This window comes from Primulina tabacum, chromosome 11, assembly GCF_025594145.1.
Source record: "Primulina tabacum isolate GXHZ01 chromosome 11, ASM2559414v2, whole genome shotgun sequence".
NCBI classification, from domain to species: Eukaryota; Viridiplantae; Streptophyta; class Magnoliopsida; order Lamiales; family Gesneriaceae; genus Primulina; species Primulina tabacum.
Genome location: NC_134560.1, coordinates 3,460,236 through 3,480,329, shown reverse-complemented (window position 1 = coordinate 3,480,329; position 20,094 = coordinate 3,460,236). Strand labels below are relative to the sequence as shown.

At 35.2% G+C, this 20,094-nt stretch overlaps 2 protein-coding genes and 1 long non-coding RNA gene across 3 annotated transcripts; all 3 read left to right on the top strand.

The window, feature by feature from the left end:
- Positions 1-1,394: 1,394 nt before the first annotated feature.
- LOC142518058 (putative glutathione S-transferase) lies at positions 1,395-5,913 on the top strand. The gene is made up of 2 exons (XM_075620671.1): positions 1,395-1,861; positions 5,229-5,913. The coding sequence occupies exons 1-2, from the start codon at positions 1,544-1,546 to the stop codon at positions 5,571-5,573; spliced, it is 663 nt and encodes a 220-aa protein (XP_075476786.1). The 5' UTR covers positions 1,395-1,543; the 3' UTR covers positions 5,574-5,913.
- A 1,756-nt stretch (positions 5,914-7,669) lies between these two features.
- Positions 7,670-18,481, top strand: LOC142518059 (uncharacterized). The gene is made up of 2 exons (XR_012813460.1): positions 7,670-8,547; positions 18,297-18,481. It is a non-coding gene; the product is annotated as an uncharacterized LOC142518059 (long non-coding RNA).
- Positions 8,545-12,141, top strand: LOC142518057 (uncharacterized). The gene is given in 3 exon segments (XM_075620670.1): positions 8,545-11,458; positions 11,460-11,644; positions 11,744-12,141. Coding segments are annotated over 3 exon segments (3,294 nt in total). The 5' UTR covers positions 8,545-8,732; the 3' UTR covers positions 12,127-12,141.
- Positions 18,482-20,094: the final 1,613 nt, after the last annotated feature.

Sequence of the window (20,094 nt, the reverse complement as noted above, 5' to 3'; positions counted from 1 at the left end):
TGCGATTGAAAAGTAACCAGCTACTCCCCATTATATTTATGAAATTCATAAGATACTACTTTACTGCCGAGTATTGAACATTATGGGGTCTTTTAGCAGATTATATCAATTTTTATTTTCCATTAACAATATACGGTAGTTTTCAAAAACTTATTAAAATATTGTAAATTTTTTTTTTTTTTTTAAAAGTAAAACTTTTACTCCCCGCCCTTCCAAATGGGGGGAAGTAATTGTTTCACCTCCCCCGCCTGTAGGGGAGGCGGGAGAGGGTAGAAATTAATTTTAAATTCTCCCCCGCCTGTCGTACAGTCGTACGACTTCTTTCATTTTATAATGAAGTTCGATCGGTTTGATCCTAAAACGTGTCGTAAACTTCTTTCATTTCCGAATTTGCTTGCGACAAGTCCTAGCATTAGTATGAGTTCGTTATCATAGAATAGAATAAAAGTAGGGAACGAGACTAGATCAATCTCTTCTCTTGAGACGCAATGAATATTGTTTAGATATCCCCGTCAAAGCAAAAATAAATATCCAACAAAAACGGGGAGAAAAATAACTGATTCAGACAAAAATGGTCCACAAATTTTAAAACATAAAACCGGGAAAAAAATCTGTAAACATAGCAATGACCAATCTATTCTCATGACGCAAGCACTTACGTAGATGCATACCAATAATTTGATATATTTTATGTACTACATATTATATGGTATTATTCATAAAATCAGAGGAGTAGGTGGTGACATTTAATATTTTTCTCAAGCTTCGAAATGAAGTTATATTTATATCTATAGTTCTTCAAAAAACAGATCCTCGTGATAATTAATTTGATATAAAATATTTCTCAAGCTATTTTTACCAATAAATTATGATATAAAATTCCCCTCGTTAAAAAATCAATAATGAGAAGAATTCTCACATTCAACTTTTAAAAATATGTATACCAAGGCAGATCCTAATTTCTTGGGTCACACTTAACAAATATCTGTATTATTAATTAATGTCTTAAAAATGTACTAGATGAAAATTTTTTATTCAATTTTTTCCTCGTCCGTAATCTACGTATCCAATCAGTTAATATTGCATTGCTCAAGTGTATTTGAATGGGTAGAGTAGGTGGACATTTATATGTTGGTCAGAATTTCGATTTTTCATATCAATATTTTTTCGAATGAGTTTGTCAGTTGTCACGTATGACTTATCCAATGCAGTTTATCTAATTAACGTGATTTGCAGATTAGTAACTGCGGTTATCATATCATAAATAATAATAAAATTGCAATAATTTTTTTAGATCAAATTTTTTAAAGAAGCGAGCCCTTTGTTAGTAAAGAATTATAATATAACAACCTTTAAAAAAAGTTCTTTCTCAGACAGAGATACTTTATTCGAGTATATCCCAAACTTCCCAACTCAAAAATTTGAAATTCTAGTGTGTTCCTCTTCCATGACCCACCGCTTCGCCTTAATTCAGAGATAAATTCGAATACGCGGCTCACCCCCTCTTCACATATATTGCCCATAATATTCTCGAAAAAGAACAATGGCGGACGAGGTGATTCTGCTGGATGTGGAGTATAGTATGTTCGGCATGCGGGCTAGAATCGCGTTAGCTGAAAAGGGTATCGAGTACGAGTATAGGGAGGAGAACCTAGCTGACAAGAGCCCACTTTTGTTGGAGATGAACCCGGTTCACAAGAAAATTCCGGTTTTGATTCATAATGGGAAACCCGTCTGTGAATCGCTTGTTATTGTTCAGTACATCGATGAGGCGTGGAAGGATAAGTCTCCGAATTTTTTACCTTCAGATCCTTATGCCAGAGCTAAAGCTAGGTTCTGGGCTGATTTCGTCGACAAAAAGGTGACATTTTTGTCCATACATTTGACATATTCCAGTTTCCTAGCCTTCGGGTTCTTGTTTCTTGTTAATTTTGAAGTATGCTTTCTCTGCTTTTGTTTAAATTAAGCATATGTTTTCAGTTATACGATTAAAATTAGTAATAAATTTTTCAAAATGACACGACTAGATGTCCATGGGATTAATTAGGCACGAGATATCATTTCAAAAGGTGGAACTGAAATTAGCCACCATAAGTAGTTCTTATCACGAACAGAGCCATAGAACACGAGAGGCTGAAGAAAATATCTTCTCTGTTTTATTTCCAAAATGATCAATCATTAATATATACAAGTGAGTTGAGTACGACTGTCAAACTAACTAAACCAACTTAAACTAACTAAACCAACTTAGAACTGACTGATCTAACAAATAAAGACATATAAGTACATGTGCTTAAAACTCCTCCTCAAGGTGGTTTGTAAAAATCCTTTATAGCCATCTTGGACATTAGAGGTGCTAAACGAGCAATAGCTAAGGGCTTGGTAAAGATGTCTGTCAGCTGGTGTTGTGAGTGTATAGACAAAAGTTTGATATTCCATTCATGTACTTTGTCTCGGACAAAATGACAATCGATTTCAATGTGTTTTATGCGTTCATGTAAAGTTCGATTCGACGCTATATGCACTGCAACTAAATGGTTGCGGAATCAGTAAGAGGAATCGAAAAATCTAAGAGTAATTGGATCATCCAAACTATCTCACTGGCTGTTGTAGCAAGTGCTCTATACTCTGCTTCTGCCAATGAGCGAGACACGGTTGTTTGTTTCTTGGCTTTCCATGACACAAGGGAATGTCCAAGAAAGATACAAAACCCAATAACCGATTTCCGAGAGTCCTCACAAGCAGCTCAATCAATGTCACAGAAGGCTTTCAGCTGTAGGGGAGATGATGATGAGAAGAAAAGTCCCTGACCTGGATTCTCTTTGATGTATCAAAGGAGATGATAGACAATTTGTAAATGGGGTGTGCAAGGTTGAGACACAAACTAGCTTAGTTTGCGAACAACAAACGAAAAATTTGGCCTCGAAAGTGTGAGATATAGTAAACGATCCACAATACGCATGTATTGGGTAATATCCTCGAGAGGCTCACCATCAATTGACCTTAGACGAATCTAGGATCCATGGGTATCACAACAGGCATATTAGCCAAAAAACCTGTGTCAGCAAGAAGTTGCAAAGTATATTGGCGTTGAGATAATACAATTCCTATGGAAGATCGTGCAATTTCAGCACCTAAGAAATACTTCAAGCTGCCCAGATCACGAAGCTTGAATTAGCTATGTAAAACTTTTTTAAGGATTCAATGAGCGCAAGAGACAACCTAGTGATAATGATGTCATCCACATTTACTAATAGAGCAACGAATGAGGAATCCGATACTTTAATGAATAGAGAATAATCAGATTTGGATTGAGTAAGACCAAACTTGAGCACAACTTGGGAAAACTTGGAGTTCCATTGTCTTGATGCTTCCCTAGTCTATATAGAGACTTGTCAAGTTTGCACACCATATCGTTCCGGTAATTAACCGGCTCCCCCTGAAACTGCTATCCCGGTGATAGGTCCATATATACTTCTTCAAACAAATCACCATTTAAGAAGGCGTTACAAAATCCAGCTGAACCAAATGCCAATTATTACATACTGCCGAAGCAAGAACAACTTTGAAAATTACAAATTTTGCCTTGAAGAAAGATCTGGAGGCATCAAAACCGAAAGACAAATACCTGCAGTATGAGAGGAGGGATTCACACCCAATGCCATAGTATTGTTGGGGACAGCTGAGAGATGACACTGAAACCTTTGCATCAATTGCTGATATTGGTCATGGCTAAGAGTTTGGAGGAATTGGCCCGTAGATGTATTCCCAATTTAAGACTGATTCTCCACGAGATTCACATTAGCCAAAAAAGAATGCGAAGAGGGAGGATGAGAGTCATTTCGCATTCATGGCCAAGGTTTAAATCCGAGGGGGTAACATGAATTTCGTAATATGGATCCACCGCATGACCATGAATCTCACATTTAGTGCAGTATGGACGATTTCTCATTTTGTATACTGGTCTTGACATTAGAAAATCGACTTAGAGGTCTGTGATTTCACTGCAAAGGCCATAGGTGTGACAGAGTTAGGGTTCAAACCAATTGTACGTTGGCGTTCTTCTTGAGACACCAAGGAAAATATTTTGTTAATCGGTGGCAAAGGATCCATTAATAGTAATTGGCCTCTGATATGACTTATGAGAAAAAGAATCATTCAATCCAAGCAAAAACATCAAGATTTGCTCTTGATGATGAAACGAGTCCAGAGATTTAACACCACCACAATTGCATTTGCCGCAGGTACAAGTTGGAAGGAAATTAGATAATTCATCCCAAAAAGTCTTTAACTTCGTAAAATATGCAGCCACAGAAATTTGATCTTGGGTATGATTGAAGAGAGCACGCCACAACTCAAAGATACGAGGGCCATTGCTCTGTTGAAATCTCTCACGTAAATCCTTCCAGATTTCAGCTGTGATATCTGAAAACAGAAAGGTAGCTGAAATTTCCTTCTAGACGGAGTTTAGGATCCACGATATCACAACATTGTTGTTGAGAAACCTGGCAAGCAAAGGAAAATCCGAATCATCTGGTTGAGGAATAGAACCATTGATGAACCCTAGTTTGTTCTTCACCGATAGCACTATACGCATTGCCCGACTCCAAGAGGCAGAGTTTTCTCCGGTGATGGGCTGTGATGCTAGTGAAATGCTTGGATTATCAGGATGATGTAAAAAAATTGGGATTGAGCGGATCATCGACTACATATCTGGATTGCGAACTCGGACCGGATGGCGCCATGATCACCGATCCAGATCCGATTGCAAGATAACGAAGAATCAACTATGCTTCCCCCACCGAATCAAGAATATCAACAACAACGACATGCAATTTCTTCTGATACCATATTACGAACAAAGCCGTAAAACATTATTATAGGCGGAAGAAAATATCTTCTCTGTCATTATTTCCAAAACGATCAATCATGAATATATACACGTGAGTTGAGTATAGCTGTCAAACTAACTAAACCAACTTAAAACTAAACCAACTTAGAACTGACTATCTAACAAATAAAGACAAATAAGTGCACGTGTTTAAAAGTTCCCGAAAAATGTTCACGGTTGAGGGAGTTATAAATTTAATGATACATTCGTTCAACGAATATAAATTCTCGTGCTTAAGCGAATCGAACTTACCTCAAATGCATGGACATGAACTGACATTATGATGCGTGCGCTTATCATGGTTATGCCTTGTTATGTTGTTCATTTGATAATTAAGGTATATGAATCTGGAAGAAGACTATGGACTACAAGAGGAGAAGAACTAGAAACCGCTAAGAAAGACATGATTGATGCTTTGAAGTTACTCGAAGCTGAGTTGGGCGATGATTCTTACTTTGGTGGCGACAACTTCGGGTTTCTTGATATAGCCTTGATTACATTTTATAGCTGGTTTCATGCGTACGAGTATTATAGCAAACTCAGCTTTGAAGATCACTGCCCCAAACTGATTGCATGGGCCAAAAGGTGCATGGAGAAGGAGAGTGTCTCAAAGTCCTTGGCTGATCAGAACAAAGTTTACGAATTTGTTTTGCTTCTGAGGAAGAAATTTGGCACCGGGTAGGAGAATTTTGTTCATGCCGGCCGGCGATGTGCTTATGAACCATGTCTGGGCCATAACATGGTTTATTTGTCGTAAAGCATCACGGTTTGACGCCTCCCATTTTGTCATTTAATATTTTTTTATTGCAAATAAAGGTGTTTGATCACCTAGAAAATGTGTAATTCACCAGGTGGTGAAGAAGATTTATGTGATGCAATTTTATATTGGGGAACATGTGTATGTTGTGTTTTGGTGTGGCCTTGCTAATCTGCGTGGAATTCGTGTAAAATTGTTTTTATTTGCTACTTGAATTGTCTGCATATGTCAATGTCATTCTGGATAGTAATATTTTCTTCGTTTCTTTGAATTCTTTCATATTAAAAAAACAATTAATCGCCGGTAATTAACATGATTATTTGAATTTCATTTCATCACATGGTCTTCACGCCTAAAAATTTTCTTATGATAAGTTTTCATATGCCAAGTAAATACTCCGATACCGTTAATTTGTGAGCCAAAGGTGTTGATAAATCTGAGTAAGTGTGGCAAGAGACCGGGTCAGCAACTTAAAAGTTAGTTGAGTCAAGAAGATAGAATATATATGCTTGGACTCGGGTGAGCGGTTGTGGCGAATAACCATACAGATCACTCCATTCTCCTCTGTTTTTTGAAAACCCCTCCAGAGAACAGCTCAGAGAATCGATTGTTCAAGAGTGTATGTACTTGTTCATACTCAAGATATACAAGAGTGAAGCCATCATTTTCTTGTGAGCGTTGTGAATAGCTCGTGAGTCTTGTATATTGAACTCATAATCCAGGGAATTGTTTCTTCCTCCCGTGGATGTAGATCTTACAAGATCGAACCACGTGATTCCGGTGTTCTTACTTTTATACGTTAGTGTTCTCTGTCATAATTCTTGATCGGTATCAAAACTTGAGAATTTCTTGCTGCTTGTGTTTGTGCTCTGATCAATAGAAGTGGCTTAATTCTATTAATATTCACTGTAGTAATGATATTAAATTTTTTATATGCGCCCATGGGTGTTTACGAACATACATCCATGTGTTCAAAAACAGGTGCTAGGATAATATAGCGGTTGATTTTTTATATTTAATTATATAAAAAAATTGTGAGACAGTCTCGTAAATCAATTTTGTGAGAAATCTTCTATTTGAATTACCTATAAAAAAACTTTTATTTTTTATATAAAAAAATTACTTTTATTGCAAATATGAAAATGGTTGATCTGTGTCATGAATAAAAATCCTTAAGACCGTCTCATAAAAGACATACTTATTAATTATGTGTAGTATATCAATTATTATTGTAAATCATTTTGTTTCCATAAGTAAGAATAACAAATGATTAAACGATCATAATTTTAACAGGAACACCTTATGCATACATCATCTTACAAACTGACTAAAGTTATAATTTTTCATTTTCTTTTTTCCCTCGTATCAATATCATATTTTCTAATGGGCTATAGAGTTTATTTAATTTCTTGAATAGAAAAGAAAAGGATTGATTTTAAGACTACACATAATCTATGTATCTAACTACGCCCCACCTCGGTTCTCACAAACCTTGGAACCAACATCATAATCGGAACCAAATTCGGAACAAGAATCATATTCAAGTTCCGGCACCGGAACCGGAAGTTGTAGAGGACTGTGAGGATTAACCAAGAAATTGTAGACATTTTTATAAATCGTTCTATAAAGGCAAAGTTGCGTTTATTAGGCCCACATCTGTATGATACTTTTAGCACTTCATTATCATGTTAGTGTTGTGTCATTTGTTTATTTTTATTAGAAATTGTTGATGCGAAATTTATTTTTTCCGAAATGATTAATGAAAGAGTTTAGATCTTAGTATAAAAAAATCCTCATCTGTCAGACATTTTAACTACTTGAAAAATGGAAAAACATAAATTACTAGCTATATATTACATGATTTACAATGGATTTTGGGACACGTCCCAGTAGAAAAGTTGGCACATGGAGGCTGATAAAAAATTTCTGGTTCTACAGCATTATCCAAGGTTGCCAAGCTCAATACCAAACAAAAGTCGTAAAAGTAGGAAATAAATAGAATAGATGAAGTGAAAGATAACTCCAATTCATTCATCCACTCAGGAGAGCCGCCTACTCTTAGCCTACCTGCAAATCATCACATTTTGGACTATTTATTCTCAGCAGCTTCAAAAAGCAAAGAAAACAACAAAATAAAAGAGAGTCAATCTTGAAAAAGAGGATGAATATGCACAATTTATTCAATCAAATTTTATCTCCTAATATTAGGTACAGAAACAATGGCAAAGATTGTAATCCTAGTATTCCCACGTCCCATCTCCATCGCTGCCTACAGTCCACACAAACATGCATAGAATAAAGCAACAGATTATTTTTTTCCCATCACATATTGCATCCAATAATAGAGAGTGATGATGATCTTGAGAACGATCAAAAGGAGGGAAAAATGGAGGAAAAATGGTTGTGGAGTTTCAGAATACAGCACTGGGAATTGATCACATGCAGCACACAACTCAATTTCACTAAGATCACTACTGTAAAGTTATGGTTGACTCTTTCATTGTGTGCCCTTGTTTTGGATTGTGACCTTCACGGTTCATTTCCAGCTTCTTGCCTTGTCAATTAGTCACCCCCTTTTTTCACATTTTTCTTCCCCTCTGTCAAATGATATAGCCCACGCACAAGCCTGACACATCCCTTTCTGTGTTAGGACCTTTGGTTTCCCTTTATTTTTGCTTATTTAGTTTCAGCATTTCTAAAATCGAGTAGGCCAAGAAATAAATCCCTTTCCTCTGTATTAGTTTCTTGATCTTCTGCATGAGTTTAGATTTTTTGGAATCGTCCCTATTTTATCGTTTCTTCAGCGATCAACCTTAGGTAAGATATGCTGTAATCCAGCGAAGAAATTTTAAGCAATTATTGGTCACTTCCGAAATGCGTGGCTGTTGCCCATATACCTGTAAGTAATCTTGACAGCCCTTTCTATCATATTTTTTCTTCTTTCCATATTTAAAAGGTCCATCTTTCAATATTTGACTGTTACATGGCCTCACTGGACTGAAAAATTGATCTTGCTTTATGGCCTTTTATGTTTTGTGCTGATCTTATTTCCTTGTTAAATTCCCTCGTATTTTTCTGTCAATAATGGGAGAGCGAAAGATTTGGCATTGGACATTACTATTCTGTTGTACAATTGTTTTGGTTCAATCATTGAATGACGAGGGAGCTATTCTTTTGGAGTTCAAAAAATACCTTAGTGATCCTCATCTTAATCTTCAAGATTGGGATATTTTGGATTCTAGTCCTTGCAATTGGACAGGTATCGGGTGTAGCTTAGATTCCAAGGTAATCTCCGTACATCTTAGTGGCCTGAATTTATCTGGGAGTTTATCTTCAAGCATTTGTCAACTCCCATTCTTGACCGAAGTGAACATGTCAAAAAACTTCATATCTGGCCCATTCCCTGATGATTTCAATTCCTTTCACAATCTTAAGGTTTTAGACCTCTGCACAAATCGTTTGTATGACCCATTCCCTTTCCAACTTTGTAATATTACCTCTCTTAGAAAGCTCTATCTGTGTGAGAACTATATGTTTGGAGAAATCCCAAATGAAATTGGAAACATGATTTCACTTGAGGAGCTTGTGATATATAATAATAATTTAACGGGGGTTATCCCTTCATCCATCGGCAAACTGAAGAATCTTAGGATTATCAGGGCTGGTAGAAATTTTTTATCAGGTCCCGTTCCTGCTGAAATTAGTGAATGTGAGGGTCTGACAGTGTTAGGCTTGGCTGAAAATAGGCTGGATGGTGGTTTCCCCATTGAGCTGCGAAAGCTTGAGAATCTTACCTCATTGATTCTTTGGAGCAATCTTCTTTCTGGTGAAATTCCTCCTGGGATAGGTAGTTTCACTAGCTTGGAGTTACTTGCTCTGCATGGGAACAAGTTTACGGGAATTATTCCGAAAGAGATTGGAAAATTGGCTCAGTTGAAGAGACTGTACCTTTACACTAATCAGTTGAATGGGACCATTCCACTAGAATTATCCAATTGTTCAAATGCCGTTGAAATTGATCTTTCGGAGAACCGTTTGATGGGATTCATCCCAAAACTTTTGGGCCGGATGTTCAATCTCCGTCTGCTCTACCTTTTTGAGAACTTCCTCCAAGGAAATATTCCGACCGAGTTAGGGCAGTTGAAGCAGCTGACAAAGTTAGACCTGTCCATGAATAATTTAACTGGTTCAATCCCTTCAGCATTGCAAAATCTCCCATTCTTGAAAGACTTTCAGCTGTTCCACAATCATCTTGGTGGCATTATTCCCCCGTTTCTTGGAGCTTCTAGCAACCTCTCCGTTCTTGATCTTTCCAAGAATAATCTTGTAGGCAGCATACCTGCACAAATTTGCGGGTTTCAGAAATTGACTTTTCTTAGCCTGGGATCGAACAAGTTGTCTGGAAACGTTCCCCATGGCCTAAAAACTTGCAAGTCTCTTGAGCAGTTAATGTTGGGAGACAACTTGCTTACAGGGAGCCTTTCTGTTGAATATACGAAACTTCAGAACCTTTCTGCTCTCGAGCTTTATCATAATCAATTCTCGGGACTGATACCGTCAGAAATTGGGAATTCCAGGAATCTAGAGAGACTGCTTCTGTCACATAACCATTTTATCGGGCACATTCCTCCCGAAGTAGGAAATCTTGTCGAGCTTGTTGCCTTTAATGTTTCTTGGAACAGGTTATTTGGCAGTATACCCCAAGAGTTGGGTGACTGTGTAAAGCTCGAAAGGCTTGATCTAAGCAACAACTTCTTTACTGGATCTCTTCCAGATAAACTTGGAATGCTAGTGAAACTGGAGTTGCTGAAGTTATCTGATAATGTATTCACAGGTGCAATTCCTGCAACTTTTGGGAGCCTTGTTAGGTTAACCGAATTGCAAATGGGAGGAAACTTGTTTTCAGGGGTTATCCCTATTGAGCTAGGACGGCTCACTTCCCTTCAAATTGCTCTCAATATCAGCCATAACAATCTCGCCGGCTCAATTCCAAGTAGTTTGGGTGACCTGCAGATGCTTGAATCACTTTGCTTGAATGATAACCAGCTTAGTGGTGAAATTCCTGACGTAGTAGGGGGACTGCGCAGCCTCTGGATATGCAACCTTTCAAATAACAATCTAGTTGGAATAGTGCCAACAACTCTTGTATTCGAGAGGATGGACCAGAGTAATTTTGTGGGAAACAAGGGGCTATGCATATTAGGTTCGGATCATTGCCATGCATTTCAAACTTCATCAGTTCCTTCAAGATCAAGCTGGTTCAAGAAGGGTTCTTATAAAGAAAAAATAATCACCATTCTCTCATTCTGCGTCGGACTAACGTCGTTGGTTCTCATTGTTGTGGTATGTTGGCATATGAAACGACATAAACCTGCTATTGCTTCACTCGAAGACCAACTGGAGAGCGATGAGTTAGTTAACTACTACTTTACCAAAGAAGGTTTCAGTTATCATGATCTTGTTGAGGCAACGGGGAACTTCTCAGAAACAGCAATTATAGGAAAAGGTGCCTGTGGAACTGTATACAAAGCAGTAATGGGAAATGGTCGAGTGATTGCAGTTAAAAAGTTGAAGGCCTACGGTGAAGGAGCAAGTTCAGACAACAGTTTTCGTGCGGAAATATCAACTCTTGGGAAGATAAGGCACAAAAACATAGTAAAACTATATGGCTTTTGGTACCATGAAGATAGCAATGTCATCTTGTACGAGTACATGGCAAATGGAAGCCTCGGAGAAATACTACATGGGAATGAAACGGCATGTATCCTCGACTGGAATGCACTATACAGAATAGCTCTTGGGGCTGCTGAAGATATGCTATCTTCACCATGATTGTAAGCCTCAAATTATTCATCGTGACATAAAATCAAACAATGTCTTACTAGATGAATATTTGGTGGCACATGTTGGAGATTTTGGCTTAGCTAAGATGATCGATTTCCCCTTGTCAAAGTCTTTATCTGCTGTAGCGGGTTCATATGGCTACATTGCTCCTGGTGAGAACTTATTCAATAAAGTTTTCAATACATGCATGGTAAGCATTATACAAAACTAATATTACAGATTAACTTGAATCACATTTCTCCTCATTTCAGAATACGCATACACCATGAAGGTGACAGAGAAGTGCGATATATACAGTTTTGGGGTGGTTCTATTGGAATTACTCACTGGTAAATCTCCAGTTCAACCGCTCGATCAAGGAGGCGACCTGGTAACAATGGTGAGAAGATCTCTTAAAAAACTAGAGATAGAACCTCACATATACGACCAGCGAATCGATCTTACTGTGAGAAGAACAGTCAAGGAGATGTCTCTGGTTCTGAAAATCGCTTTGTTTTGGACCAGCATGTCGCCTCTCAACAGGCCAACGATGCGAGAGGTTATTGCCATGTTGAATGATTCCAGAGAGGGAGTGAGTAATTCTCCACCTTCTCCAACATCGGAAACTCCTTCAGATAGGGAACATAGTTGCTAAGCCATGTATATATGATTAGTACACTTTTACGGCATCTCCCTAATTTCCATACATATACACTTGAAAGTTGATTGTAGAATTTTCATGTCTTATGCAGAAATTGACTGGTTTTCTTCCTACTTTTCTTGATGAACCGATGTAGCTGGGAGCCAGCCTCCCTGATAGTAAAACGTAAACCGGACAAATAGCATTTGCGGCTCTGATTGCGATTGAAAAGTAACCAGCTACTCCCCATTATATTTATGAAATTCATAAGATACTACTTTACTGCCGAGTATTGAACATTATGGGGTCTTTTAGCAGATTATATCAATTTTTATTTTCCATTAACAATCTACGGTAATTTTCAAAAACTTATTAAAATATTATAAATTTTTTTTTTTTTTTTAAAGTAAAACTTTTACTCCCCGCCCTTCCAAATGGGGGGAAGTAATTGTTTCACCTCCCCCGCCTGTAGGGGAGGCGGGGGAGGGTAGAAATTAATTTTAAATTCTCCCCCGCCTGTCGTACAGTACGACAGGCGGGGGAGAGTTAATATTTTTAAAATATTGCCAGCCTCTGCAGGAGGCGGGGCAGAAAAATTAATTTTAAATTATACCCTCCTTTTGCATAGGCGGGAGATATATTTTTAAATTATAAAATTTCAAATGTTTGCTCGCCTATTGCAGTGGCGGGTGAATTTAAATATTTTTAAAGTAGAATTCTTCTATATATATACATGAGAAGTTCACTTGCATTTTGTATTCAAAGGTTTGTCACTTATATTGTGTTCAAAGGTTTGTCGGTATGGATTTGATTTATTTTTCGTCTCGTTTTTTTAATAAAATTTTGAATTCTAATAATTTTTATACCTTCTATCTCTTGATTTATTTCAGGATGTGTAGATATTGGTATTATCGTGCCTATCTTATTAAAAGGTAAGTAATATTTCTAAGTGTTGTTAAAATTATTTGTATTCTATTAATTTTTTTGATGGTTGTATTATAATAATTTTAATTTATGTTTAAAAATTTTTAATCTTAATTCGTTAAAATTATTATCCTAATTTTTGTTATGATATATTTATTTGTTAATTTGTTATCATAAATATTATTGAAGTGTTTTTATTTATTATGTTTACGTAAAAATGATATATTTGTTTAGAGGGATTTTAAAATGACCTTCTACACATGTATGTTTATGATCAAATTTAACTTTAAGTTAGTTTTTAAAACTAGCATTTAATTAAATTAAATTCCAATTATATACTTTGAATCATTTTCATAATGACACAAAACACGTTAAATTAAGTCAAATAAGAGGGATTATTTCCTATTATCATCATAATTAATAACTAATCAAACTAACATATTAATTATGTTAATTGCTAAATATGTTAATTAACTTTTTACATTGTTTTTATGAATACATATGTTGTTAATATAAATAATCATTTTCACAATTCTATTCAAACTATTCTTTTAAGAATTTAAAATTTAGATCTAATATTTTGTAATATTTCGTATTAATTTATTACTTTGCATGTAGTAGCATTTTTTTAAAGATTAGATCTAATATTTTGTAATATTAATAATTTGTAAAATGTAGAAGAAAAAATTATGATTTAGTAGTATCATTTAATTAAAATATTAGACATAAATAATAAAATAAAATCTAAAAAATTTATTAGACATGAATTTAATCATTGAGATAAACCTTTATATGTTTATTATTTTTGAGTGTTAAATTAAAGATCACGTAATATAATATATTTATTTCAATTATTATTTGAGAAATTTTAGGGAATAAAATGGGTCAAATGTTTTTTGATCAAAAATAATTCACTAAGTTGTAATAGTGAAAAAGGTAGTTGAAGATTATAAAATAATGCAATGCTATATTATAAAATCTTTAACAAACAAGAATATTTTAAAAAATAGTGTCTTAAGATGGACTATAATAATTAAATTTATATCAATTAAATCACAATGAAATTATATATAAATATGTATTTAGTTCTAACTGGTAATTTTTTATATATGAAATACAGATGGAATTTAACGCTGGACCAATAGATGGCAGTGTTTTATATAGACAAGAAACTCATATATCAAGTGTCATTTTAAAAAACAATTTGAATAGAACTTTAAGGGTGCGGCGATCCGATAATATTATATCCAAATTGTGTGAAGATAGAATAATGCATCATCGCGTTCTTACACGTTTAAATGATATTCCCCCGCCTATGCAAAATGCGGGTAAAATTTATAATTAATTTTTATGCCCCGCCTCCTGCAGAGGCGGACAATATTTTAAAAATAATTAACTCTCCCCCGCCCATTTGGAAGGGCAGGGGAGTAAAAGTTTTACTTTTTTTTAATTTTTTTTTACAATATTTTAATAAGTTTTTGAAAACTACCGTAGATTGTTAATGGAGAATAAAAATTGCTATAATCTGGTAAAAGACCCAACATTATGACAAGGGCATTTCGGATTACATCCATGAAAACTATTTAATTCATATTCTTTCCGCCCCATATATTGAATTATTTGTTTTTTTTTCCCAAACAGATTAAAAATGTTGTTTAAAAAATCAAATTTTACAAATCATAAAAAAGTTCATTAAATGCAGAAAATTATATATTTAAGAATATATATATATATATATATATATAAATATGTGAATTTGAGTTGTAAATTTACTTAATTACCCTTTCACTTACCATTACTTCATTAATGTTTTATTTATTTAGGTGAGATATGAGTTTGAATTGTTAATTTACTTAGTTATCATTTCACTCACAATTACTTCATTAATGTTTTATTTATTTATTTATTTATGTGATTTTTCAATTTTCTGATCTAAAGATTGATATTGAAAATAAAAACAACTTTATTTCATTATTTTAGTTGAATGAACGACAAATCTTACAAACACATTAATATGATACTTTATTTTATTTTTAATTAAATAAATTTTGATATTTAATTAATGTCTTAATACACATATCAAACTTCAGAAAATGTCATTCTTTATGGTACTTTTCCAATGAAAATGGACATTGAGACCATGTAGATTTTATATGCTCTTTTGCAATTTTTTTTATATTTTATTTTTCATATAATTTGATTAGTTTGATTTATTTCAACTAGACAGAGAAATTAATGATAAATTAAAAAGAGCGAAAATTACTTTCTACTTTGTATTAAATTTATTAGAAATCTTTATAATTTTTTAACAAAGATAATTTTTTTAATAAATATGAATTATAGTGATAATTTATTTTCATTCAATAGAAATTAATTTTTTAAATATGATATTTTTTAACTTTGTATTACTTATTATTTTATTTATATATGTGTTTTACTACACATATTTATTTGATTGATATTAGTTAAAAAATGTATTTACCATGAAATATTAATCATCAATATTAATTTACAAATGATCCATTCTGATATAAAATTAACTATCTGTAATATGTATTCTAAAAAAAACAGAGAAAATTAAACAAAATCCACAAGAGGTTAAAAGTTAGCAGATCTATATACCTATAGATATATGAGTTTGATTTGTGAATTTTATTAGTTACACTTTTACACACCATTGCTTAATTAATGTTTCATTTATTTATTTTGGTGAATTTTTAATTTTCTGATTTAAGATTTGAGATGAAAAATGAGAATAACTTTATTTCATTATTTTAGTTGAATTGGTGAAAAATATTACAAATGTAAGGCCAGAGAATTTGATTATCGTAATCTGAAATGATTTGGGGATAAATTAATATGATTATGAAGGATCGCTCCGAGACTTGAATTGAGTAGCATGTGATGTCATGTTGTGAGCAAGTGGAGTATGAGACCAGAACTGGTGGCGCATGTGCGCCGGAGCGTGGCGCGCACATGCGCAAGTTGTGAGAGAAACCAAGATGCCCGGACAGAACCTTACGCGCATATGCGCGGCTTGAGGGCGCGCATATGCGCGAGAGGGTGATTTCCCGGAAGGCGAGTCCAGAGAGTTGGGCGCACATGCGCTGCGTGGAGGCGCGCACATGCGCGAATTGTAATGCACGGAGGCAGTAGGTCTCGCGCATATGCGCGGGGCTGAGGCGCGCATATGCGCGGGGCATGCAAAACAAGAACTTGACACTTGGACATTGATCTCAGAAACAAAAGGAAAGAAGGGACGAAGGAAGTTCAAGTTCTGATTTTGATTGTGATTTACGATAAATCCGTCCGTTTGATTTGTAATCTGATTTCAGTACTAAGTTCCTAGCGACGACAGCTACAACAGGACGTAAGTTTTATTGAATTTTGATAGCGTTTGAGATTATGATATTGAGGGAATTGTGATTTGACTGATATTATGTGTTCTGGGTATACTGATCAGTATATAATTGAAGTCAGATCGAAGAATGGACTGATTATATAATTGTTATGATTTTTAGAGTTGATATGATAAAGATTATACAGATTTGCGATTGTTATCTATGATTATTGAAGATTATGATTCGTATTAATATCGATTACGAGTAGTGATATTGTATCTGTGATGTTGAGATTGACGGGGTTACCGAGACTGTATTGTTATTGTAAGGCCCGAGAATTTGATTATCATAATCAGACATGTTTTGTGGATAATTAAGGTGATTGTAGACGCATTGTATCGGACCGGAAGAGACGAGAAAGTAGATGCAAATTGTTTGCGAGATGAGCTCTCGCGCATATGCGCCACCAGCCCGGCGCATGTGCGAGCAATTTCCAGAACCATTGGCGCACATGCGCGAGTAGATACGCGCACATGCGCGAGGGGTCCAGAAGACCTCGCGCATATGCGCGAGATGAGGCGCGCATATGCGCGAGGTGTTGAAATGGACATTGCCGAGACCCGTAGGTCTCGCGCATATGCGCGGGTGGTGTCGCGCATATGCGCGAGACGTGTAGTCCAAAAAAATAGGACACTTGTTCCTTGCCATGCATAGATGATATATGTGTCTTCATTTCCTTCCTACTCTAGCCTAAGAACCGAGAGAAAGGAGGAGCAAGCTTCAGAAAATTCCCTCAAGTTTCATTCCATCTTTGAATTGTGATTACTCAAGATTTAACCATCCAAATTTCAATTCAAGTGCATATTTGTGCTCCTTGCATCAAAGGCTACAAGAGGGTGTAAGTATTGTTAACTTTCAACATGTTCTGAAGTTGAGATATTGGGGACATCAGATTTTGATGGCTATTATGTGTTCTTGTGCTTATAGTGAACGTTTATTCGTAGTCGGATCGAAGAAATGTTATCGTATGCAATTGTTATGAATTTCCAGCATATATGTGTTTGAGATTATGCAGGTTTTGAGATTATGATGTATAGATTGTGATGGTTAGGAGTTGATGATATGGTTCCCGTATTGGTTATTGTTATTGAGTTAATCGGTATCGAGAAACTACGCCGTTATGCCGTCGAATTGTATCAAGATTTATTATTGATTCATACATGTGTTGAATTGAGTTGTGGATTGATATTGGACATCTCAACATTGTCATTTCAGATTTGTTATTGACAGATTCGATATCGAGACTTCGACTACGACAAAGATAGTACAACGAAATGTATAATTCATGTTCGATTGGGGAAGACACAACTCAAATGAGATTCAATTTGAGTTTCCCAATAAAATCACATACTAGATTGTTGTTTATAATTTGAATGTTTATGCTTTGTTTATTGATTCATATTCAAGCCTTTAAGATAGGTGAGTCATTTGGTAGATTCTCCAAATAACTAGACGTTCGATGGTATCGACGCTTCGGATCAGAATCACTCCGATTGTAGATATTCGATACAGTCAGGACCGAAGTCTAGGAATAAGATGTAACGCCACCCCGAATGGGAGAGTAGGTGGGAGATCTGTTACATCTTATTCACACTGGGATCCCTAGAGTTAGATAAGAGTCAAGTCCAAAATATGAGTTGGATTTTAAATTGATTGTTATATTGCTCATGTTTCATAGACTATGTGGAACATGTTGTTATTGATTACACTCATGACAGTATGTTCATGTTTTATTTTGTATACTCATGTATTATGGTTGTATTCCCTTGCATGATATGCATGTATACATGTTTTATACTGGGATTTGTTCTCACCGGAATTTCCGGCTGTTGTTGTGTCTGTATGTGTGCATAACGACAGGTGGGACATGATCTGGGTCGAGACAGAGATGAGAGATCGAGATAGCGTGGAGATCACGGGCCAAGAAGAAGGACTAGTGGTTTAATACTAGACATGTATTAGTTTCTAAACACTAGTAGAATACTTGTAGTTGGACATGTAAATATTATTTGGAGTTTCAATAATATGTCAACCTTTTGTGTATTGTGTATGATTTATATACAATAGATTATAATGTTTAAAAGAAAATTTTTTTTTTATGACCCACATTTTCTAACAAAAATCCAACTAATCTCAGAAAGAATTGAGTTAGAGCCCGGGTCCCCACAGTTATGCCGTCGAAACATCAGTAGATTGATTTTGATCAGATTCAGTATTGATTGAGATTGTATCATGATATCATTGATATGGATCAGATTATGTTTGATTTGAGTATTGATGAGAACATGTCTTGAATTGAGTTATACATTGATACAGTGTATTCGATATTGTTATTGACATATTGATTTGATAGGCAGGGAGTTCGAGACTTCGACAAAGTCAGATTGACAGAACGAAACGAAAGGTATAAATTGATGTTGATGCGGGATTGCACAACTCGAGTTAGATTTGACTGGAGTTTCCCAAAATCACATACTTCATCTTATTGCATTGATATTTGCAATTGATGTGATTGTTATCTTTGGTCTATTGATTTATGTATTGAGTCATAGGCTGATGCGTCTAGTCGTAGGCGATTGATCTCGTGACAGAGGGGCCTGATAGTGATAGAATAGTCGCTGAGCCATTGCACATTGTCACAGGGGTTCGGCAAGATATGCCAGGGCTGATGTGCCTAGTCTTGGACAGAACCGCTAAGACACCGGACGTTTGGTCATATCGATGTGACTTAGAAGAAGAGCGACTTCTATTTCCGATATTCGGTATAGCTAGGACCAAAGTCCATAATAAGAACGTACCGTCACCACGGCCGAGGGAGTGGGTGAGAGATTGTTACGTTCTTATTCAGATCGGGATCCCTAGATTAAGAATGAGTCGAGTCAGAGTCTAAGAGTCACAGAGTGTGATTCAGAGTTTGTATTGATTCATGTTTCTGATTTTGATACATGTTATGAATATTTGTTTCATGTTGTTATATCTTTTTATATGAAATGCATGTATATATGATTTATACTGGGAATGTAATTCTCACCGGAGTTATCCGGCTGTTGTCTTGTTTGTATGTGTACATGACAACAGGTGGGACAAGATCAGGATCAGGAAGAGGATGAGAGATGTTAGTTAGCGTGGAGATCCGGGCCCAGAAGCAGAATAAGATTCAGCACTGGATATATAGTCGTTGAACCTAGTTGAGATAGAGACATGTAGTACATGATTGTACTTTGACTTTGACATGTATATCAGATAGATGACTGTTACGTTTCCGCATGTATAATTTAAAAAGAAAAAAAATTAGTCCCACTTTTCTTAATTGTTATATTTGACATTAATAATGATTAAGCCATGAATTAGCGTCCGGGTCCCCATAACAAATACATTAGTATGATACTTTTTTATATTTTTAATTTAATAAATTGTGATATGAATTAATGTCTCAATATATATCTCAAGCTTACACTTTTCTACAAGTGTTATAAAAACTATGCCATAAAATGTCATTTTTCTTATGGTTTTCTTCCAATTAAAATGATATTGAAAGTATGCATATTCTATATGCTCTTTTGCAAATTTTTCTAATATTTTATTTTCAATATAATTTGATTATTTTGAGTTGTTTCAACTTTATTCATAGAAAAAGAAATTAATGAGAAATTAAAAA

Bases quoted from the DNA above. Each gene is read 5' to 3' on its own strand.
- LOC142518058 (XM_075620671.1), top strand. From the start codon at position 1,544: ATGGCGGACGAGGTGATTCTGCTGGATGTGGAGTATAGTATGTTCGGC. The intron at 1,862-5,228 runs GTGACATTTTTG...TTGATAATTAAG, and splicing joins CTGATTTCGTCGACAAAAAG to GTATATGAATCTGGAAGAAG.